General features: G+C 36.3%; 1 protein-coding gene across 1 annotated transcript in view; it reads left to right on the forward strand.

The window, feature by feature from the left end:
• Positions 1–25080, forward strand: part of DCC (DCC netrin 1 receptor) — a 1016863-nt gene that overhangs the window by 856527 nt on the left and 135256 nt on the right. Inside the window, exons 21-22 of the mRNA XM_036763165.1 lie at positions 6380–6574; positions 20805–20837. Coding sequence (XP_036619060.1) covers positions 6380–6574; positions 20805–20837 — 228 coding nt within the window. The remainder of the gene's footprint in view (positions 1–6379; positions 6575–20804; positions 20838–25080) is intronic.

A 25080-nucleotide genomic window follows, 5' to 3' on the forward strand; every position in this document is an offset into this window, starting at 1 on the left:
TCATCAATTATTTGTGGAGAGAGCATAACATAAAGAGATCTAGACTTGGAACTAAGATATTTGAGTTCTTGTCCCAAATGTGTTAGTAAAATTATGTGTGGCCTTGGTCAGCTCAACCCATGTGGTGATTCAGTTTCCTCAACTGTCAAATGGTCATAATAATATCTTCCTGCTTACCTCACTGAGTTTTAATGAGTTGGTAAATCATTCCACAAGCATTCATTTATTAAGTATGCACTCTGTGTCAGGTACTGTGCTAAGTACTGAGAATACAAAGAAAGGTAAAAACAAAAAAAAAAAGACACTACTATCACCATTTCCAACCTGTTTTCCTGAATTTCATCATCTCCAGAAACTCATTATTCTGCAAAATGAAATCAGCTCTGAAACCCTCACCTCCTCAGCACCTCCTGACTCAGGGACTCCTCCTTCCCTCTAATTGGAGAGGGCAGAGAGTAGAATTTGGAGAGCTCCTCTCTAATACTCCATCATTTGAGGAGGGCAAACAGGGAATTCTTATCATTTCTCACCTGGCTGCTTTTTGGATTTCATTATCTCCCAAAACTCATCCTTCTGCAAGCTGAAATGAATTCTGAAGCTCTGACTTCCTTGGATCATTTCCTACCCCTGTTTCTTGACTTCATCATGCCCCTGGATAATCCCCCTTACCCCTATTTTTCAGTTTCATTCTATGTGTTGTCTTCTCCTTTAGACTGTGAACTTCTTGGAGGCAAGGACTATCTTACCTTTTCTTCGTATCCCCAGTGCTTAGCATAGTGTGTGGCACATAGTAGGCACTTAAAAAATGTGTATTGACTCTGACTATAATCTCAAAGAGCTTGAAACTCTAGTCTAAAGTCTCAAGAGGGAGACACCATGCAAATAGCTATGCGCAAATTAGTTATAAATGGGATATATTGGAAATAATCTACAGAGAGAAAGAACTACAATTAAGAAAGAATAGAAAAATGAAATAATGTATATAGAAAGAACTTTTAGAAGTGCAAAATACTTTACACACAATGGATTGTTTAATAGTAGTTTATGATAAACATGTTTCAAGCTTTGATGCATCTTTTATCTCATTGATCTAAATGCATGTCATTCTGTGAAACTTTTATCCAGATCTTGTCAAAACTCATCCACTAGGAGACCATCCAATGTGCTAGTGGCCTTCCTTTCTCTCTCTTGATGTTATTTGGAAATCGATGGAATATACACATTTTCTGTCAGTTATCCTTCATTTTTACCACATAACCAGCCCACATCCATATTATGGCCATATCTTTTATTGGTGATAACTTTATGCCATTTACCTGTGCATATTTTCATTGGTAATATGCTTCAGCCTCCTCACTCCAACCATGCTATTCCCTTGTCTTTCAGGTAGCCTGCACCTTTAATTCTTCAGTGAGTCACAGGATATACTATAATCACTATTAACCATCAGAATATACATACATATTTAATATATATATATGTCTTTATGAACGTATGTGAGCCTGTCCTTCAAAGAGAAATTCAGTATGATGAAAAGTACTGTATTCTTTTCCAAAGACAATCCAGCCCACTCTCTTCCTCAATTCTAGACCCAATTCATTGTCCAAGTACAATATCTGCTTAAGAAATATGTGCTGATTTGGAACTATGCCCAAAGGGCTATAAAAATGACCCAGCAACATCACTTCTAGGGCTGTATCCCAAAAATATCATACAAATGGGAAAAGGACCCACATATACAAAAATATTTATAGCAGCTCTTTTTGTGGTGGCAAAGAATTGGAAATCAAGGGGACACCCACCAATTGGGGAATGGCTGAACAAGTTGTGGTATATGAAGGTAATGGAATACTATTGGGCTATAGGAAATTATGAGCAGATGAACTTCATAATAACCTGAAAAGACTTATATGAACTTATGCTGAGTAAGAAGAGCAGAACCAGGAGAAAATTGTACACAATCACAGACACATCGTGTAATGATTAACTTTGATAAACATGGCTCTTCTCAGCAATGCAAGGTTCTAAGACAACTCCAAAAGACTCATGATGGGAAAAACTATATCCAGAGAAAGAATTACAGCATCTTAATGCTGATTGAAGCAAACTATTTGCTGTCCTTTTTTTTGTTTTGTTTCTTCTTTCTCCCAGTTCATTCCGTTGATTATAATTCTTCTTAACAACATGACTAATGTCAAAATATGTTTCATGTAAAGGTATATGTAGGACCTATATTGGATTGTATGCCATCTTTGGGGGGAGGAGGAGGAGGAGAAGGAGTGGGATCTATATAATACTGATCAAAAGCTTGCGGAACTGAATTTTGTAAACTAAAAATAAATTCATTAATTTAAAAGGGAAAAAAATGTGCTGATTTACCACTTCTATGCAGCCTACACAACTGTAGATCATTCTTTGTAGATCGGTATTATATAGATCAATTCCATATGTGAACAGTGAGCTGGGCTCAGAACTATACAGGCACAAGAGACAGGCTGGTTTGCATTTTGATATTTTGCAGTGTTTTAAATAACCTCAAATTCTTTCTGAAACAAAGACCTAACTTTTAACATCAGTATTATTTTGAGGGTTGTGTAAATGTAACCTTTTCATAGCATTGTAAGGTTTGAAGAATACTACATGTATATTAATATCACTTGATCCTCACAATAACCCTGGGAGGTGTTATTATTTCCCCCATTTTTGAAATGGGGAAACTGAGGCTGAGAGAGATTAAATGACTTGTACCATTGAATATAACTAATACAGGTCTAGAGCTAGATTCAAACTCATGTCTTCTTGACTCCAAGCCTAGCCCTCTTTCTACTTGATCATCTAACTGGCCCAAATCATCTGCCTTCAAGTCATGGAACTCTACAGTCTTCAAAAGATTAAAGTTGAGAACCACAGAAAGGGAATGAGAGAGAGAGAGAGGGAGAGAGAGAGAGAAAGAGACAGAGAGAGAGAGAGAGAGAGAGAGAGAGAGAGAGAGAGAAAGAGACAGAGAGAGAGAGAGAGTAGAACAAAACAAACAACTAATGAATAAAAGCATCGAAGAGCCATTGTAAAGTATGATTACAATAATGATATCCTAAGAAAGAAAATGGGCCTATCACGTGGCAAAAACGGGAAATGGCCAATGGATAGCACACATGCCCCAATGATAATCTCACAATGACCAGGACACTTAAGGAAGGCCTCTATTCTAGATTTTTAACTTGAAAATACCTTATAACTCAGTGAAACCTAGCCTTGCTCTGAAGATACTGTTGTTCTTCATACTCCCTAACACACAAGGACAGAAAAGTTGGTATACTCTGAAGCTGACCAGCAGCTTCACAACATTCTGTGGAGGAATGAAACGACTCAGGCAGAGTCTGAATCAGAACTCAACTTTATTCAAGCAAGCAACAGACTTTTATACTGTTTCTGAACCATTACCTAATGCATTGCTTTGTTACTTTACTGGGACATCCTGCCACATGTCTCGTGTAGCCTGTGTAGCTTAGATACACCATGCTCACTATATTGCAATATTCCTGATCATTCCCATGCAGATACCCATACTGAAACATTTCTGTTCTGTCCCATGAGGATCACAGCCGCGAGGGTGTTTCTGGACCCACAACCTCTTATCTTGTACGGTCTTGCCTTGCACAGGCCTAGGAGGCTTACCAAGATATAGCTGGATCTCCACATGCTGTTCTGCACATCCTCAAGGGTAGCTAGAACAGGCTCAGGCTTAAAGGAAAACCTGTCATTTACCTCTCTCACCATGGACCATCTCAGAGCTAGCCCCCTACAATACTCCTTGCTCTCTACTGCCATGTTCAGGCCCTCTTCTGCCATCATTATTTAGCACCTGTCTTTCCCTTGAAGGTCACTCTGGTCTGAACAGATTCTTGTTGCTTTCAGCTATGGAACTGCAGGGCCCTTTCTATCCACTCCACCAAATTTAGCACCCAGCTCACTGAATTCTTCTAGGCCCTGATTCCTGCCTCTTTCTATTCAAATGTGTTGCCCTCCCAATTCTTTAATCTCCTCAACTCTAATTTTTATCTGAGCAAGGCATTATGGCACAATAGAAAGCAATAGCTCTGAAGCCAGAGGACCTTTTCAAATCCCACCTGGAAAACTAGAATAATGCTTTTTCTGTTCCAATCTCCTGGTAGTTCTCCCATTTTCTAAGAACCTTCCAAAGTCACTGATAATGGCTTGGGAATTGCATTTGTCCATTCTTAACTACCCAGAATTAGTAGTCAATAACCAAACATTTATTCAGTGCCTGCTGTGTGTCTATGTAAATATGAAAGAAGACAATTCCTGACCTCAAAGAATTTACAATCTAATGAGGGAGAACAACACAGGAAAAGAAGCTGAAAAGGAGGGTTGGAAATAAAAACGAAAGAAGATCCATTGTCAATTAACCATCTCATTAATCTTCAGCAAGAGAACTATCACTGCCATGAGCCACCCCTTTTCCTAAGTATAGCTTCAAGTTTGATATGCTTAGTTTTCCTTAATCACTTCAGCTCAGTCTGATTCATGCCCCAGGGCTGTATTTTTACAAGCCCTTGCTGCATTTTTGTATTCATCCTCTATTACCTGCCCTTGCATCTATCTTCAGTATGTGTCTTTAGAAAATAGTATTTAGTTGGTGAACTCCCTATGTATACACATTAATCTTTTTAGACAATTCCCTTTTTTCTCTCCTTTCTAGAATTATTTCTTTTCATCTTTAGAGTTTCATCTTGAAAAATTTTCTCTTGAAAATTTCATTTAATCAATTTTACCAAATTCTAGGGTTCAAGTCAGATAATTCCATCACTTTTCACTCTCCTTTTTCACATATTCTAGATGGGGGTGGGAAACCTTCAGCCTCAAGGCCACGTGTGTTCCTCTAGATCCTCCAGAGTGGCCCTTTTGATTGAGGACCTCGAAGGCCACAGGTGGCCTCGAGACTGCAGGTTCCCCACTCCTATAGATGAAGTAATTTATCCCCAAAGCTCTCAGCATTTTCACTATACAAACTAATTCCTTTTTCCCGGTAAGAAATTATTCCCCATTGGTGGTGCCTACAACTTTTAAAGGATGAAGTTATCATTAAGGCAAGTTAGGAAATTATTAAGAGAGCTCCAGCATCTTCAGTATCTCCAGTCTAATGATTTTTTTAAAAAAGGATTAATAAAAGATAGGTGGGACACTCTTGCATAGTCTTTAATTTTTTTGCCTTTTAAGTCTAATATGTAACATATACCATAACATACATAATAATAAAATATATTATGTATTATGTATTTAAAACATTTTCTATTTTATATATCATGTATATTATGGCATTCATATATGTGTATATATATATATATGACTTAAAAGGTCATATATATTTGTATATTACATGTAATCTACATTTTCCAACATATTTTTCACTATCCTTCTACATGTGCATCTTTTCATTAATGTGTAAGCAGCAAAAATCTTCATAGTGGTCTTATTGCTTATGTTTTTCTTGACTACTATAAGGCATTCTAACTGTGGGTTTCTTAAATTAATGTCTCTGCTTGCACTTGGATACATTCCATTACTTGGCATTCTTGTTATCCATTCTTCTGTTCATATGCAACTTCTTTTTGTCTTCTGGTTTCATCATTACATAAAGATGAAAGAATGTCAATTTCAATATTATATCCACTAAATGTTGACCACAAGAGGAGACCTGCTCACAATAATTACTTAGTGTACCTTCAGTTAACATTAATAGGTAGTAAAATATTAGCATCCTTTTCCCTCTCTTCCACCATTACTCCAAGAACAGAAGGGTGCCACATAAAACTAAGATCCATTTTGTAATTTTCTTTGTTACACAAATAATTGATCATTTAGTGGTTATCTTCTAAAGAACCTCTCACAGTGGTTCACTGTTCTACAGAGAGAAACTTGGTTAACACCATGACTTAATGAGGCATTAGAGGAGAATTTTTATAGCAAAATAAATTTTATTGTCCCTCTACAAAGTACAAAAAACATTCATCTATATATTCACCTATTTTCATTATACTTATCAGCAAACTTGACAATCAGAATTTATAAGTAACATATAATTTATTTTAAAATTTATTTAATTTTTTTGTTTCTAATGATTCTTTCCTCATAAAAATACTGAGCATTTTTGTGGTATTATTTATTCAATACCAGTGATATATGTGGATGGGGGTGAAAATCATTACTTATAAGTATAGTACTGTGCTATTTTTTCTAATGTACCACCAACATTATAAATTATAACCAGGAAACAAATGTGCTTTGAACTAAAATGGCAACATGCAGTTCCATTTCTTAACATTCTCAATATATGTATATATATATTTTGTTTTTGCAGCTTACATCCTCTTTTATACTTTGGACAAAAATACACCAATTGATGACTGGATTATGGAATCAATCAGTGGTGATCGACTGACTCATCAAATTATGGATCTTAACCTTGACACTGTGTACTACTTTAGAATTCAAGCCCGAAATTCCAAAGGAGTGGGGCCTCTCTCTGACCCCATTGTTTTCAGAACATTAAAAGGTTTGAAACTTTTCCTGTTGTCAATCTGCTCTTATGAGATTTTTCTAAAGTAGTTTTGGAGAGAGCTTTAGAAACTTCTCTCCACAATACTTGTGGTAGTAGCAGAATTGTAGTGAACATTTACAGTAAATTAACATGTACCCTTTATGCCAAAACCATAATGTAAAAGAAAGACCTATTGTGTGGTTAAGTTTCCTGCAGTCTCCAGTGACACAGACACACTTAACTTCACTTTCCCCATTTAGAGTCCTTTTGGACTTTTTGTATTGATTCCATGTGTATTGGCTGCATTCAAAACATGAAATCCATCAGCCATTTTATGTAAAGGGATAAGGGTGAAAAGCAATGAGTTATGTGAATGTTATAATGGAACCAACTTTAAGTGTTTTCTTTCAGGGGCTATTGTCCATGTAGGTAAAAGAAAGTTTTGAAAATGGCAAGGAAGAAAATTTCATATGGAAGTAATGTGTTTATTTTAGGCAACTGGGGCAACATAGAACATTTTCTTACTGTATAATTTCCAGAGAAAAGTGCTGCATGCTTCAGAGAATAAAAATAGCTCCCAGAAGAAGCATAGCTATCTATGCCCTTAAAAAAAAAGAAAAGAAAGAAAAAGAAAAGAAAAAAGCCCAAGTCAGTTATCATACCAAGATAAGGTCTTAATATTAGCCCTTGCTCCTGAAATAAATATACTGCATTGTATTCTGCAGGCACCAATAATTCAGAAATTTTGATTCTACACACACACACACACGCACACACACACACGCACACACACATATCTGAAATAATTTGGAATTTCACTAGTTGATGTTTAAATCCATTTTTAAGATGATGAATAATGTTCAAAAGAAGGGTTACTTGAGTTCTAAATGACCATGCATGGTGACATGGAAAAAGGGATGAACTTAGACTCATAAGACTTAGGTTTGAATCCTACATCTGCCATTTCATGCCTCCATGACCTTGGGCAAGTCACTTCAACTTTCTTGGCCTCCATTTCCTCGTAGGTAAAATGAGAGAGACAGAGGCAGAGAGACAGGGAGGGAGGGACGGAGAGAAGGGGGAGGAGGAGGAGGAGGAGGGGAGAGAGAGAGAAACTGGGAGAGAAAGACTATCTGTCATAAGTTAGGCCTGTTTGAGTTCTATATCTATATTCCTACACTATGGTAGTGTCTATAGAGGGTAAGGTGCCTAAAGTGGAACTAGAAACCTCCTTTTTCTCTCACTGGCCTGACTCACTCACCCCAACCTGAACTCACACTGGCAAGTCTGAGGGGTGGGTGGTGTTCACTGAATAGAACTGTCAATGGCTACAACAAAGGTGATAAAAGGCAACCCTAGCATGGAAGAAATACACATCCTCATACACAGTAATAATTCCTGAGTCCTAATTGGTGTGCTTTCCATAATTGTACTTCATCCTAAGTGATACTGTTCATTCTTAAAGGAACAAATCTTTATGTTTTGCTTCCCAAAGTCTTTGAGTCATAAAGAAAACTAAAAGGAAATATAGTCAAACTGTTGAGAGGTTTCCCCTGTGTCAAGTTGCAGATGGTGTTAAAGAGCAAGGCAGCCTTTCCTCTGGTCAGCTTTTCAGGCACTACAGAAGATACATCTTTCCTCCAATTAGTTCTTTCAAAAAGTAGAGCTTTCCTCCAATTAGATCCACTTCCCACATCAAAAGCAAAGAAGTCAGCTGGTATCATTTTGTGTCAGCCTCTCAGCTCCCATAGCTTCTGGTGTCTCGGCTTCTTGAAAGAGCCTCTTAGCTTTTCTGATCCCTCTCCTACATTTAGCTTCCTTAGTCACTGACTCCTGATCTGCTCTCTGTTGTTTATCCTCTAATCTGACTTCTAATGCCTCAAATCAGAAAATCTTAATGTAAAGTAACCCATCTCTAACATAGATTGAGAAACCCAACATACATATTTCTGTTTGATAAAACACAAATAGTTATCATGAAATAGTCTCACAATCCCCAAAACTTTCTTTGATGCCGTTTCCCCAGTAATAAATTCTGATATTCTGAAAACAATCCTATTTAAATTAGTTGCTGATAAATGATGTACTGTACTCACCTCTATCATTAGTACTTTTTCCTCTGCTCTACTTTTATCCAGATCTTCTCATTACTTTTATCTGAAGAACTGCCCCCCTTTCATCTCTCAAGATCCTCAACAGAGTCTTTGTTTCTCAAGCTCTTTTCATATGTATTTCATATATACTGGAAAAGCTTTTGACAAAATATACCACCCATTCCTATTAAAAACACTAGAGAACATAGGAATAAATGGAGTCTTTCTTAAAATGATAAGTCGCATCTACCAGAAACCATCAGCAGGTATTATGTGTAATGGGGATAAGCTAGATGCATTTCCAACAAGATTGGAAGTGAAACAAGGATTTCCATTATCACCACTGTTATTCAATATGGTACTAGAAATGTTAGCTTTAGCTTTAGCAATGAGAAGAAAAAGAAATTGAAGCAATTAGATAAAAGAAACAAAGCTATCACTTTTTGCAGACGATAGGATGACATACTTAGAGAATCCTAGTGAATCAAGTAAAAAACTACTTGAAATAATAAATAACTTTAGCAGAGTGGCAGGATATAAAATAAACCCACATAAATCCTCAGCATTCCTGTATATTACTAACAAAGCCCAACAGCATCAGATAGAAAGAGAAATTCCATTTAATTTTACTGTAGACATTATAAAATATTTGGGAGTCTACCTGCCAAAACAAACCCAGGAACTTTATGAACACAATTACAAAACACTGTTCATACAAATTAAGTCAGATTAAATAATTGGAAAAACATCAGTTTCTTGTGGCTAGGCCAAGCTAATATAATAAAAATGATAATTTCTATCCTAAATTAATTTACTTATTCAATGCCATACCAATCAAACTACCAAAAATTATTTTTATGTGTATTTCATATAAAATACCTTTTGTTCTGACCCTTTCAGTAAATTTTTAAAAATGTCCATGTAAGAAAGGGGAAGTACAGAATACTATGGTGTGGATAAAAATTTAAAAATATAGCCAGTCAACCATCAAACTTAATCTCATGGTATCAGAACACTGGTTATGAAACCCAAGACATTGGCATTTAATCTCTGTGAACATTTTTAGCTTTCTCTTCTGGAATGGGATAACAGGCCATCTTCCTGACAGATCAATTATGATAAAGTATTTTGTAAAACTATCAAGCAATAGGAAAAAAAAAGTAGATGATGATGACAGTTAGATGAAATCATCACCCAATTATTTGGCTTCCCAGAAAGGAAGCTTCAGATCATTTGTATGGCACCTGACTTAGTTACCCCCATGCCTTCAGGGGAAATGCACCAGGAAAACCTATAGTTCTGAGGCACGTACTTGTAAACTGAACAGGAGCCTGGATTTTGATACCTACATATACGGGTTCCCACAGCAAGCACACAACCAAATGTTCAACTTGAACCTAGGATCCTATATGACAGTTCTTAATAAAATAGCAAAAGATTTTTTGTTTGTTTCTTTGTTTTTTTTTTGCAGGGAGCAGGGGGCAGGAGCAAGTTGGGGAAAAGGGAGAAGTTAAGAGAAAGAAGGAAAAGAAAAATTATTCACATTTGTTTTGAGCTTATTATGCTCTAGTCAGGTTTTTAGGATTTATGTAACCAAGTCACTTTTCACTCCAAATGAATTATTTGGAGAATCTTTGGTTTTTCATTATGCTACCATGAAATGTGACTAGATACTACATTGCAAACACTTCATCTCTATCACCTAGATGGGTGCCAGCTTAATTTCATGCTTGCAATTTGTACCAACTAAAAGATCTCAGGGAGAGCTTAAAATGAATCAAGGCAACCAAATATAATAAGCGGGCAGCGTAATGAGACATCACAAGATTCACAAGCACAGATAGATAACCAACCCCAAAAGATTATTTAATGAACTGGATATCATATCCAAATATGTTTATCCAAAGGTATTAAAATTCATCTGGGAAATGATTCCTAGAGATGAGAATATCAGAATATACCACAAAGATAAACCTAGGAATTTGTTATAACTTATAATAGTCCATGAGGAATAAATCCAATTCTCTGATATGAATGTTTAATGTCTGTCCTCCTAAATATGTCATGTTCAATAGTAGTCTGGAAACTTTTACAAATCTGTTTCTAACCCATAAGGAAAGGGGGAGGGAGAGGTTTCTGAATTCCTGAGCACATTCTGAATTATGAAAAATGTTGATGCTTCCTCCCCTAAATGATAATTAACAAGGGACATGTAAGTGACTTGTGTGTCTCTTATCATAACAAATATTCTGTTGGCAGAAAAATTCATCCATCAGAAGAAACATGAAGCCATAATGGTTTAAATCAACCTCAAAGAAACACATTCAGTTGTTCTCTGGTTTAAGTAAATTTAGCTCATAAAGCTGCTTTAGCAATCCTCTCTGTTTTATCAGAATGCAACCTTCTTTGTTTTCTTTGAGACACTCATCTGCAATCCTGAAACCAGGAAGCTCAAAGGGATCTATAGAAAATGCTGCAAACAGGCCACTATTTCATTGCTAATTGTGCTTCCATAAAGGTATATGCCAAGTCCATTTCCTCTATAATTAGCCTCCTTGAAGACAGTCCTTATTTCTTCTGAAACTAAGTTTGGTCTGCTCTGTAATAACATTCAGCAGATTAGATTATCATCTCTTATAAAGTCAAAAGAAATGTAAAGTTAAGAAAATAGCAGCTTTAAAATATTTAAATTTAAAGATGCGTTATTACATGGTAAAGTAACAACTCTTAGTTGAAGATGATGTCTGAGGGAAAGTTAATAAGTTCTGTTCTGGACATGTTAACTTTGAGATATCTTCAGGGCATCCAGTTTGAAATATTTAGTTGGCAATTGGTAACATACAACTGAAACATGGGAAATTAGGGCTAGATATATAGATTTGGGAGTCATTTGGATAGAGATTATAATTAAATAGCTAATGAGTTTACTGAGAGAGTATGAAGAGAGAAGAAAGTCCAAAGCAAAGCCTTATGATAACACCCACAGTTAGCAGAGATGATATGGAATCATAGGTTCCCAAAGTGGGTGATACTGCCCTTTGGGGGGAGGGGTGCTGGAATGATGGAGGGGGGGGGAGGTCAGGTATAGTAGTAGCCTCCAGTGCAATTGGAGGGTGCTGAATAAAAATAAGGGGGCAATAGAAGCATAAGGAAAGAAAAAAAGATAAGAAAATTTTGAAAAACATTGGTACGTATTTCATCTATCGTGTAACAGAGTTAAAGTTCTAGTGGTTACATTATTTTCCAAAAATACACAAAATGCAAGGTATAACCAATCAATAATCACGTCTGCCAACAGGTCTTAACAAGTAAGTGATGGCAAGCTAGTTTGTCATGCGTTCTAGGGAAGTCCAATATGCATTGGCAGGAATATGTGCATGTAATGACTTGTCTATGTTACAATACTATAAGGTTATATGACACAATATTGTGTCATCAAAATTTTAATGCAGGAAAAAAAACCTACACACTTGCAATAAATTATTAAATTTAAGATGTGTCATTTAAAAAATTATATTTTTTAAAATGATGCAAATTTCAAAAAGCTGTTAAAGGGTTAGAGAAAGTAGATTTCCAAGGGGGCACTGATTATTTTTTTAAGGAGTGGTAGGCCAAATAAGTTTGGGAACCCCTGAAAGTAAGCCAGCAAAAGAAACTGAGAAGAGGCAGGCAAATGGGTAAGAGAAGAACCAGGAGATACTAATATCAGAGAAAACAAGGGAGGCAAAAGGTTTCAGGAGAAAGTGGTCAACATTGTTGAGTGTGACAGAGAAATAAAAAAAAAAAAGATTTTTTTAAAATGACCAACAGATTTGGTAATGAAGAGACCATTGGTAATTTTGGAGAGAGGGTTTTTTTGAATTATGAGGTCAGAAGCCATATTGCAAAGAGGTAAAGAGTAAGAAGAGAGGAAGTGCATATAGAAGTGTTTATTTGTTTGTTGTTTTGCCCCTAAGGTTTTGGTTGTCAAAAGGAGAAATAAAGGACTATATCTTGAGGGGATTGGAAGGCCAACTCAGAGGTTTTTTGTTTTGTTTTGTTTTGTTTGCTTATTAATCGGTAGACAGGCTAGTTTCAAATGAAGTTGGGAAGGCACAATTAGGCAGGGAGAGATGGAAGGATAGGCAGAGATGATTGCTTTGATGAATATAGTCTGCTGTAGAACTAAAAAGTAGATGGAATCAAGAGCACATATAGATGATTTATGTGGGAAAAGAGAAGAGCAATCTTATCAGAGATGAGAGGAAAAGTAAAGATAATAGGGGATGTCAAGGAGTTTTAAGATATAGAGAGGGGGAGCTTACAGAAAATTTAGAGGTTTGATACCCAATTGAGAGGATGTAGAGAGGAAGAGCTTTGGGAGGGATAAGTAGAGAAGAGATGTCTTAGAGCAGTTTCTGTGGGAAATGGGATAGGAAATCAATCAAGGAGAAGTAAAAGGATTGCCTTGAAACAGTGAGGACCTAGTTGAAACTGGATAACATAAATTTCTAGTAGACATGATCAATTTAGTTTGTGACTTTCTCTTGATATGTTTAGTAACACATGAGTAGGAGTAGAGAAGATGGATGGTAGGTGTAATCCCAGGGCCAGGGTTTTAAAAGAGATGAGTGGCAATGGACAAGGGGACAAGGTATTTGTGAGTATAAGACAGTGTGGAATTTAATTGACTGTCAATTGAGAAAGGAAGAAAATGTAGCCAGGGTATTGGGCTGACAGAAAAGTGCTAATATTATGATAGAAAATTGTTAATACCAAAGGTAATATGGAATGCCACTCCCTTGATAATGTCAGACTTTCAGTAATGTCCTCACATTCCTACTCTTAAGATATTTATTCTTGATATGCTTAAGTTGAACCACACCCTAAATCCCTCCACCCAGAGATTTTACCTTGTAAAGGAACCTAGCTTAAACTGGGATCTCAGCTTCTAATGTCCTTGCCCCCTTCTTTTGGGATTCATGACATGAAGTGCAAAACAGCCAAAATGAAGGGTTTTCTTTGACTGGATTGGCAAGGGCCACTAGGTTCACTTGTTCAGGACTTGCTACCTCATGCAACCTCCTCCCCCCTCCTCTTAAAGGTATAAGAAGCTTTTGCATGAGTCTTGGAGTTGGGAAATCTATTGTCCTCTTCACTCATGGGACATCCCCCAGGGTGGCAGGTTGCTACCCTATTATCACAACTATAGATGCTTTATTCCTAAACTCATGGCTTTGATTTATTTCCAGACTGGATGGGACTCAGAAAGTACTTACTGATAATGGATTAGGAAATATTAGAGGTAATGATGAGTGCTAAGAAAATATTTAGAGGGAATGAGATATAGAATGATATAACATGATAGGAAATTATAGTGAGTTAAATGAACATTCAAGCCTTGGATCAAGGAAACACAATATGTGTGAGTCATGATGAGATCCAGGATAATAGCAGTCCTAAGCGTGACTGGGGTAGAGTGGAGGACCAGATCATAGGATTCAAGGAGACTGAGGAACTGTTATATCAGAGTGTGTAAGGGAACATTAAAATAGATGCTGAAGCATAAGGAAAGGAGTTAAGGAGAAGAGAAAGACTGAGCCAGGTATGAAATTCCTTGAGAAAGAAAGGGGAATGATTTGGGATGGGAGGTAGGAGGGTAGGAATAGATAATAGCTAATAGGATCTTCATAGCATGAATTTTTTGACACAATGGAACCTCAAAAGAGTTGTTGAGTGATGACCAAAAAGGGACAGTTTAAGAGGCCATGAAGAGCAAGTGATATCTAACTCCCCCTCCAGAACTAGTGTGTCCATGGATATGAGAGAAGGTTCAGTCAGAACTAAAAAAAGATAACCAGAGAGGCACTGTCATCTGGGTGCAGCCAGGTCTCTGAGTACAAGTAGATGAAAAGATTATGAAAGTACAGAATGAAAAGAAGTTTGTCTATTATTGAATGGAAATTCCAGAGAGCACGGTGGAAGGTATGGACATAGTTAGGTTGGGGCATAGGAGAAAGAGGATTATGGAGAATGAAACCAAGAAAATGGGAGGTGGTACTCAGGGGTTGTCACTCTCAGGCAGCCAAAGAATAAGTGTTATAGGAGAATAATAGGTGGTAGGACTTTACTGATCTCACCTCTCCTATCATTAAGTAGCAGATTAATTAAATAGTCACAAAGTCATAAATAATGAGACTTGAAAGGGACTTTAGAGACCAAGTGTCTAACCACTCCATAATAGAAGAAACTGAGGTTTGGAAAAGAAAGTGATTTGCAAATTTTTACCCAATTATTTAGAAGCAATTTGGGACTAAAACACTTCTCCAAACTTCTATTCCAATGTTCTATCTATTATTCTGTCTTAAATCTTTATTCTTTATAATAACTGGTAATTTCATTCAGTGATATTGGCAAGTCATTTGACCTCTCTTAAGATTTTAGTTTCCTCATCAATTGAGGGAATTGGAAGAAGGTCTCTGAAAGATGTAGTGGGAAATAGTAGATTTTGACTTGGATTCCAAATCAGGAAAACCTAGGTTCAAACCTTACCTTCTGACACATACTTATCAAATTGTTTAAATGCCCTGGGCAACTTTTTAAGCTTACAGGTGCAGAACAGGTACTGATGCACATTGTTCAAAGTAGTTTCTTAATTGAGAGTTCTTTTCATTCATGAAAAGTGTCATAGGACAGAAGAAAGACTAAGGCCTCTAAAACCCTATAATTCTATGATCCTATAAATTCACTACCTTATGTTACCTGTGAAGACAGTCAAGTGGTCCTCACATGTGATAGAAGAAAATACAAATCTTTGGCACAAATAACTTTTTTTTCTCAACTCCAGCCAAACTTAAACCTCAGGATTTGTTTAGTTCTTCTTTGGAACAATAATCACCAGAGTCTGGTACTTTAACTGAAGAAAATCAAAGTTATATCAAGACAGCCATTAATAACTACAGAAAAGAGCCATAAGGTTACAGTGAATATGGAATTTCCATTAAAATGCACATTAATTCTAGTCACTCTGTAGGAAAAAAAAAACCTTTTTAGTTAAGTCTGTGGATAATGAATGCACTAAGTTGAAGACAAAAGGAAAAAGAGAATAATGGAAATGAAGAACATGAAGCAGATTTTCTTTTACCACCTACAAATATTTCCATTAAAATGACTATGTGCTGATGAGAGACTCTCGAGGGTACCCCCAGAAGGCTACATCCGTTGTTTCTTTAACATTCTTGACAATTTGGGTGTTAAGAGGTCTTAAGACATTTTTCCCTATTTTCCTTCTGCCTCAAGCAGCTTTTATGGCTGCAAAGTGACCTCTAATGTTGTATTGGGGTGCTGGTTTAAAGTCTTATCCCTATCTCTTCATTGATACTTCAGTGTCTCTGGTTTTCTCTCTGTTCTCTCATCCTGATAGATTTGTATCTAAGTCTTTACATAGATCCTCTGTAACAGGTCCACCCATGTACCAAAGGCCTTCCTCTAGCTCGTCTATTATTTTGTGGACATCATTGCAACACTTGGGCTACCCATCTCTAATCCATCCCTCTTTACGTATCAACAGATCACTTCCCTTTCCTTGGTAAAAATGTTGAACACCACAAGGTCAAGTATAGATTTCTTGGGCTTTGTGATGAAGACCTTCTTCCAAAATGACATTAAACTAGCAATGACCACTCTTTGCTGTAGAGGAATGTATCCTATATCTTACCATCTTGTCCACAAAAATAGCATGAAAACTTTGTCAAATATTTCATTTTTATTCACACATATCCTTGATGATATGTTGTATGGTGCTCACCAAGCACATGATTGGTAATAGTAATTTTTCTTAAAGTATGAAAATAGAGTTTGCAAACTGTAGTCCAGTGAGTTTGATCTTAATTTCTAGTAAATTCTAGAATATATTAAAGAAATGCTTAGTGAATATCAGGAAAACGAAGCAATTGGCATATAAAGTCAGTGAACAATTGACGTCAACCTTACCTTATTTCCTTTGTTTCTAATGGCATTACCAAGCTGGTAGAGCAGGGAAATGCTATAGACATGACTTACCTAGATTTTAACAAACATTTGATAAAATATTTCATGCTATCCTTAGAGAACACCTAGGGAAGTATGAGATAATACAATTAAGTGGATTAAAACTGGTTTCATACTTGGACCCAAAGTGTGATCAATAATGGTTTGATATCAAATTGGAAGGAAATCTCCAGTGTAGTCACTCCCCTTGGTCAGTCTGTCAGAAATTTATTAAGTACCTGCTACGTGCCAGACAACGTGCTACATGCTAAGTATACAAAGAAAGGCCAAAAAAAAGGTAATCCCTCTTCTCAAGGAGCTCACTATGTAATGGGGCAAACAATATGCAAACAACTATGTGAAAACAAGATAGATATAGATAAATTGCTATAGCTACCTATAGCTATTTTATTTATACAATACACACACATACACACACACACATACATACATAAAAATAAAATGTTTTAGAGGAAGACACTCAGATTAAGGAGGACCAAAAAAGTCTTCTTGCAGAAGGCAGGATTTTAGCTGAGATTTGATGGAAGCCAGTGAAGTTAGGAGGCAGAGATGAGGAATAAAGTTGCAGCCATGAGGGACAGCTAGTGAGAACTTTTGGAATAGGGAGATGAGTGTTATGTGTGAGAAACAGCAACATGGCCAGTGTTAACCAAGTTACAAAGTATTTGGAGGAGAGTGAGGGGCAAGAAGACTGGAAAAGTAGGAAGGGGCCAGATTATGAAGGGATTTTATTGAATGGGAAGCAAGAGGTGATATGGTCAGACCTGACCTTAAGAAACATCACTTTGACCGCTGAGTGGAGGATGGACTGGAATGGGGAGAGACTTGAGGCAACAGTTAGGCTATGGCCTAACTGTTCAGGTATGAGGTCAAGGGGGCCTTTACCAGGATGGTTGCAGTGTCATAGGAAAGAATGGGGCATATATGAGAGTTGTTATGAAGGTAGAAATGACAGGACTGGACCCTGATTGGCTCTATGCTGTTTTACATTTTTACCAACAGCTTAGAAAAGGCATAGATGGTATGCTTATCATATTTGAAAATGCCACAGAGTTTGAAAGGGTAACTAACATACTAGATGACAAAGTCAGGATTCAAAAAGATTTTATGAGGTAAAAATGTTAGGCTGAATCTAATAAGATGCAATTTAATATTTGAGGTCATATACTCCAACATGTGTTCAAAAACACCATTTCAGAAAAATAAGAAAAAGAAGGCATTGGCCAGGTCTTTTTCATGCAAAATCATCTGAGCATTTCAGTAGACTGAAAGTTCAGTATTCATCACTAGTGTGGTATGGAAGCTAGGAAAGTGAATGCAATCTTTAGGCTTTAGTGAGAAACATAGAATCCAGGCCTGGGGAAGCATTAGACCTGATGAACTCTGCCTTAGCCAGATCACATCAGGGGAATTGCATTCACTTCAGGGTGTCATATTTTAGGAAATATGTTGATAAGCTTGAGAGTTTAAGCATGTGTAGTCCCTGGGCAGACATAAAAAGTAAACTGAACCAGGTATGCTGATATTGCCTGAGGAAAGCGACTACCACTGGTTCTTCTACTCCTTTTAAATAATGCATTGCAGAATTTGCTAGGGATTAAAGTCAAACTCATTGAAGTAATATAATTTGTTATCTCTATGACTTTTTTTTTGTTGCACATCAGTGTCATCACTATTGAATTGTACCTGATGAATGACATAAAATATATCATCATGAACAAGTGACTTAAAGATCTAATCAAAGACTTCACCCAGAGGAGGAGTAATGTTTATAACTGCCCCAACACATGGCCCACAGTCTCCAGAGTATAGGCTGAGCAGTGTCCAGAGGAAGGCAGCCAACAAGTGGGACGGAGAGATTGAGTTCATGTCACATGGAAAACAGTAAAAGGAACTGAGGATATTTAGCTTGGAAAAGAGAAGACTTGCAGAGGGGAGAGGATTGAGAACTTTAAATATCTGAAGGGCTATCAGATAAAACAATAGACTTTTTTGCTTGATTCCAGCATGAGAAGGACCGAATAAACTCAATGTAAAGGAAAACTTCCTCATAATTAGAGCTCTCCAAAGGTGGATTGAGATGTTTCAAGATGTTGTGGGCTACCCTTCTCAGGAAGTATACCAGCAAAGGCTGGAAGGCCACTTTTCATATCTTTTAATGAGAAGATTCTTGTCCAAGCCCAATGCCATGTACTCTATGGTTTTTGGAGTCCTTTACTAATAACAGATCCCAGAACTCTGTGACAATATGCTATAGCTTACTTATACCTACCATGTATCTTTTCATTGTCCTTTGGGTCATCTGCATTTGTGATTCTCCAGAAAATAGTAGCATACTATGATTGGTGTGACATGACAGCTGTATTTCTCAAGGACACCAAATGAGAATTAAATTCTGCAGTCTGCCCTAGGAAACTGCTAGCCAATAAGGTAACACTTTTATATTTCGCAGCACAAGGAGAAGTTGAATTTTATCTCTCCTGAATGATCATGAGGAAAATGAATAAGTGGTAGATAGCCTTATGATTTATCAAATAAAAATGTATCTAATGAGTAAACTTCGGTTTTAATGCAAATCTAATTTTATGTATATCTTTAAAACTTTCTATAAAGAATAGTTCATTATTCAAAAAATGTTTCTTACAACTCAATGGAAAACACAACTTCCTACAAAATTCCCCTCTGCTTTTACTATTTCTACATGTCATTGAAAAACAAATACAAAAGTAGTGGATTACCTAATTCTCAAATCTGTTCTCTTGTCGTGCAAACACGTATATCCCATTAATTTGAAAGGAGCTTTTGTCCGTCTTTATTCTCTTGTCTGGTCTCCTTGTGACCAAGGGCATACATTGTGAGGTAGCTCTCTGGGGTGGAAATGAAATAGGTGAGCCTGAAACAGTATCTTTTTTCTGCATAAACATAGCTAACACATAGAACATAGCTTTAAAGCCAGAAAAAGTGTCAGAATTCATGTCGTTCAATGCTTTCATTTTATTATTGAGGAAACTAAGGCCCAACAAGGTTCAGTGACTTGACCCAATGCTACATTCCAGGATCAACCTAACAAATCCTTACAGATGTGCCCCAAGAAACTAAGCAACTTACACAGGTAGACCAGAGGTCTCAAAGACAGCTGAATGTCATTGATGTCACTCTCATTGTATGACACTGAAAGGATAAGGTAGGCTCTAACATACAATGCTAACATTAGCTGACCAAAAGTCTACAATATTCAATTTAATTTCAATTAAATAAATATTTATAAATATCTACTCTAAGCAAGTAACTACTAGACCATATATAATATATACATTATATATATGTGTGTATATACATATATGTATGTATGGCCCCTGCCCTCAAGAAACTTACAATCTGATAGAAAAAAACTACATTGGTAGAAAGGTACATATCAGGTTTCTAGAAATGTAATACTGAGATTCTGATTTATCTCTTCTGCTAGTCTTAAATTTTGCTAACCGAAAAGCTACCTGCTTTTTTTGTTCAAGTAAGGAAGAAATAGTTTCCTAGATGGTACTCATAAATGATCTGAGACTCTGACAGCTCAAAATTCGTTGCTGTCTCCAGATTCTAAAGTGTTATCAAACTTATTTTAGATTGTACTATTCTTTTATGACATTATCAGGCATCATCATGGAAATAGGATAAACTTTTTTTATAAAGATCATTGACAATGTGAAATATCTGTCAGAGTGAACATTCTTTATGTAGGTAATAATTATTTAGTAGTTGAGCTCTCATTTTTTTCTACTAATTCTACCTTTAATTAAAATTTTAGCATAATTATTCTGAGATCATGTTGAGGGGAGATGTGAACACCATTAAGTTTTCTGTTGTAGAGGGGTGAATATTAGGGATTTTATAACAATTACAATGACTCGTTTTCTTTTCTTTTAGAGATTCTTTCAAATGAAAACATAACTATTTCCTTTAATCCAGGTTACCACAGTTTCAGTGCAATGGGGCACTGGTTTTGATATGAAAACTTGCTAAGAAAATTGTTGATTTGATATGTCAACTTCTCTGCTGGGAGCTGTCAAAGTCTAATGATATTGTCTTTTCTTTCTCTCTTTCTTTTTTTAATTTTTTTTTTTTTGCAGTGGAGCACCCTGACAAAATGGCTAATGACCAAGGTATAGTGGCCTCAATCTGTCACTTTCCCCTATTTGAATCAATGCTATATGTTTGAAATGATGTCAGATGTCACTTTGCATTCTGCTTTTCACCTGGGCTATACACCTGATGAGGCAGACACTGGAGCGATAATTAATCTTGTTAATGAAGTTCTGCTCGGTTGAGGCTGCTGCTTTGATGGGGAAGATGTAAATTTTCTTGAGAGGAAATTGTTTTGTCTCTTTTCTGAAGGACCAATTAAAATGTCAAGCTTCTTTGTATGAAATAAATTTTTAGTCTCTGCACTTTTGAATAATTCACATTAAGTATAATTAAGCTCAGCATAATTTTCAAGCTGCTCTTGCACCCTTTCCTGAGCTATAGATTAAAGTTCTGTAGCCATGGCAGAAAACCATGAATCATTTTCCCTTCACCCCAATCAGTGCCCTTTATTAAAAGAAAGCAAAGTGGAGTCAACCTTTTACTGGCTTTGGCATTACTAATTCTGACAGTAAGTTTTCCCATTCCTTGAATTGGAAGCCTCTTCTATTCTAAACATTTTATCATCTTTGTACTCTTTTTGTCTAAAAAGTTGTAAAGAGAGGCAGCATGATGTCTTTGAAATGATTCTACATAAAGGTAAATGAGAGTTATTTATCAACCTGGGAGCAGAGCAGAGTTTGGTATTACTCTGATTTGTAGGCCATTTGGTAAATTGGGATTGGATCCACTATATATTAGCAATGAATGCTATCCAAAAACAGATTGTTTATGTTTTGTGCTTTTCAGGGAGGTTGAGTATTTGAAGGAGAGTAAGTTAGTAAATAAATACCTGTCACTACAAATCAACTTATTTAGTGTTCTTTAATTTAAACATGGTAGCGCCAGCAATTGTTCTGCTTTGGATATGCTTATTGTAAACAGAATTGACTTGTAGACCTAATGTCAAATTGGGTCCCATTAGGAAATTGGAAGAAAACATTATTTTCCCTAATCTCTCTTTTTTGGGAAGAGCTAAATTCCATCCAAGATATTTGGGGCTTTTTGAGCAATTGTTATAAACCTATATGCTTAAATCTTTGTGTAGGAACATGTACAGTGTTGTTTCCTCATGCAAAATTTTGAAGTGAGATGTAGAAAAAAAATTTAAAGGGAAGAGAAATCAAGTCATTTAAATATATAAAAGATAAATGAGATAGGGATTATTATCATTCCTCACACATGTTTTATTCTGGCTGCTTCTATTTAAAATTTCTCCACTGCTTCAAATCTATTAAATAGTAATGTTCCTGCAAAATACCAATAATTAGTGGTTATTGTGGTGATACCCATTCACTTGAGTGAATTAGACATAGTGCTAACTAAATCTGAGCTTCAAATAATTGATCAGGAGAAAGAAAAATGATGTTTAAATCTCAATTAAACATTCGCTTCTTTTCCTTCTATTTCTTTGTCAGTAAGCTTCACCTAACACCCCCTCCCTCAACTCCAGGCCAGAGCTGTGAGGCAGGTAGGGTATGTGATTTAAAGTCATGAAGATCAGCATTCATATCCCACCCTAAATGCTTACTAGCTGTCTGACTGTGGGCAAATCGTTTATTCTCTTTATGCTTTTCTTTCCTCTTTATCAAATGAGGATGTTAGATTTGATAACCTCTAACGTCCCTTCCAGATCTAAATATAAGATCCTATGATCCTACAGATCCTGGAAGCTGAAATTACCTACGTATATGGAACGCCTAGTAGGCATGACGTTGACTAGAGAAGAATGACAGACCACCTTTCTACCATGAAATGCTCAGTGTTCTTATTTACCTGGTATTCCTGATTGGTTCTTACCTATGCCAGTGGCCTGCTCTTTAGGGCAAAGATAACCACCTATCGTATTATAATTTCTAAATTCACTGTGGATTCAGAAAGGCAACCATAGAGAACAGCCAAAGTTGAGAACCGTTATTGCCAATGTATTCCTGTTATTCTATTGAAGAAAATACTTCTTTCATTTCCTCCATATGACTTAGAAAGGACCAGTACACCATAACCCCTTTGGTGGATTATTTGAGCATGGCTGTGAACATTATTTGTCAAGTTTGGGGGTTCTAAATTTTAAATCAAACAAGTCATTCTGAAGGTCCATGGGAATCAATTGAACACAATTTGGTGATTCCAGAATGGATCTTTCAATTCTTACAAAGAAAATACTTGATATTTCCTGACCATCAAGAAAAAAATAAGTATTCCTTTCATAACATCAGTCTTCTGGGTGGATGCCAAAACAAATCACAAAAGACCCAGATTAAGTATTCCTCTCCCTATCTCCCCCGCACCCCCAAAAAATAATTAGGAAGAAGATATTTATCTGAATATTACAAGTCCTGAAACGTTCCAAACCCAAAAGGGTAGATTTTATTTTCCTTATTATTTGAGTGATTCTTCCTACTTTCTGCCTTACTCAGTCTGATAGGTTTGTGATAAGTGTCTGAATCTCAGAAAAATATTCTCTCTGTGAAAATTTGGCACTATGGGTCAGAATAAAATTCTCTTGATGAACTCAAATAGATATGCAGCAGGGCAATTTGAGTAGCAGAAGAGAAAAATAAATACAGCTGTCTTTGCAAGCAATCAAAAAATAACAATCAATCAATAAGTATTTTTAAGCACCTACTATGTACCAGGTACTGTGCTAAGTGCTGAGGAATAAAAAAAAAAGGCAAAAAAACCAGTCCCAGTGCCTCAAAGAGGTTACAGTCTAATGATCTATAAAACTAATAATTGTTGTGTTGTTCAGTCATTTCAATAATTTCCAACTCTTCATGACCCCATTGGGGTTTTCTTGGCAAAGATACTGGAGTGGTTTGCAATTTCCTTCTTCAGAAAATGAATTCTAAAATCTAATAATCTATAAAATCAGCTGTATTTTTCATTTAACAATAACTTGGGGGAAACTCTCTGATTCATCAATCTATTAATGCTGCTTTGAAGATAGTAGGTAGTTTATGTAAAGCCTCTTATGTCTTAAGTCTACAAGTGATTTGCATTAATGAAAGACTCTTTGCAAGCTTTACTTTTTGGCCACATATTTCTGCCTTGTATTGCTCACATCACTTTCAGACTCTATTTTTTTTCCTTATTTTTTAAAACATTATCTTCTCTTTTTCCCTTATTCCCTTTCAACTCATACTCCCTAAATTCTAAAACATAAAAGTAATAAATGGTGGGAAGAAAGGAAGAAATGAGGGGGAGGGGGATGTTTAATGTTGGGAAGTATTTTCAAACCTAGAAGCACTTGGATTTTAGGGTTGTTTACTGTAATGGTGTCAAATCCAACAGATATGGCTCCAAAAAGGCCTCATATTGACTTAGAAAACCACAAATTAACATTACCTATGTTTTATTGTGTTTTTATTGATTCTGGTTAAACATTTCCCAATTACCTCTTAATCTGATTCTGGATGCTCTGAGGAGATGTGCAGGCTAGCCAGTCAAAGCAGTCTGCAAATTTGATACCTCTGGGTATGGTAGGATATTTTAGGAACATAAGCTTCAGAGGTGGAGGGGACCATAGAGGATGAATAGTCTGGGTGGAAAAATGAGGTTATTTCCTTCCCTCTTTAATTCTTGGAAATAAAGAGAATTTTCTGTAGAGTGACCCAAAACCATAGAACACATAGAATCAATCCACCAATAAACATTTCTGAAGTGTTTACTATGTGCTAAGAACCATAATTTAAGGAGAAATTAGAGTAGGGCAGAAATTAAAATTAATAGCTTGAAATAACAGTTTCCATTGTCTTCACTATGGAATATTTCAGCCTCCCCTCAGACCAGAGGGTGTTGGCTCCATCATTTTGACTAAAAAATGAGTTGCTAAAATTAAAGTGTCTAGCACAATGTCTAGAAATTTAAACAAGTAATTCAATAAGTCCAATCTCTAAACACACACACACACACACACACACACTCAGTTTCTCAGGTTTCCTTTTCATAGAACAATAACTCATTTGATTTAATCAGTATTACACTTTAAATCCACATGCCATAGAGGGTAGGAATGACAGAACAGTTTAGAGACTAAGACCTTGAATTATGTATCTCAGGAAGCTTCATGGACCATATCAGCTCAGAAAAACTTGGAGAAGCCAATTACACAGTGTAATGCTAAGTAACCACTTTTTTAAAAAAATGGATACATGGCACTAACTTTAGTAACCCCAAGGTCCATGGCATTTTGGTAAATGTCTTCTACTTCTTCCCCTTCCAACT

This window comes from Trichosurus vulpecula, chromosome 1 (assembly GCF_011100635.1).
Source record: "Trichosurus vulpecula isolate mTriVul1 chromosome 1, mTriVul1.pri, whole genome shotgun sequence".
NCBI classification, from domain to species: domain Eukaryota; kingdom Metazoa; phylum Chordata; class Mammalia; order Diprotodontia; family Phalangeridae; genus Trichosurus; species Trichosurus vulpecula.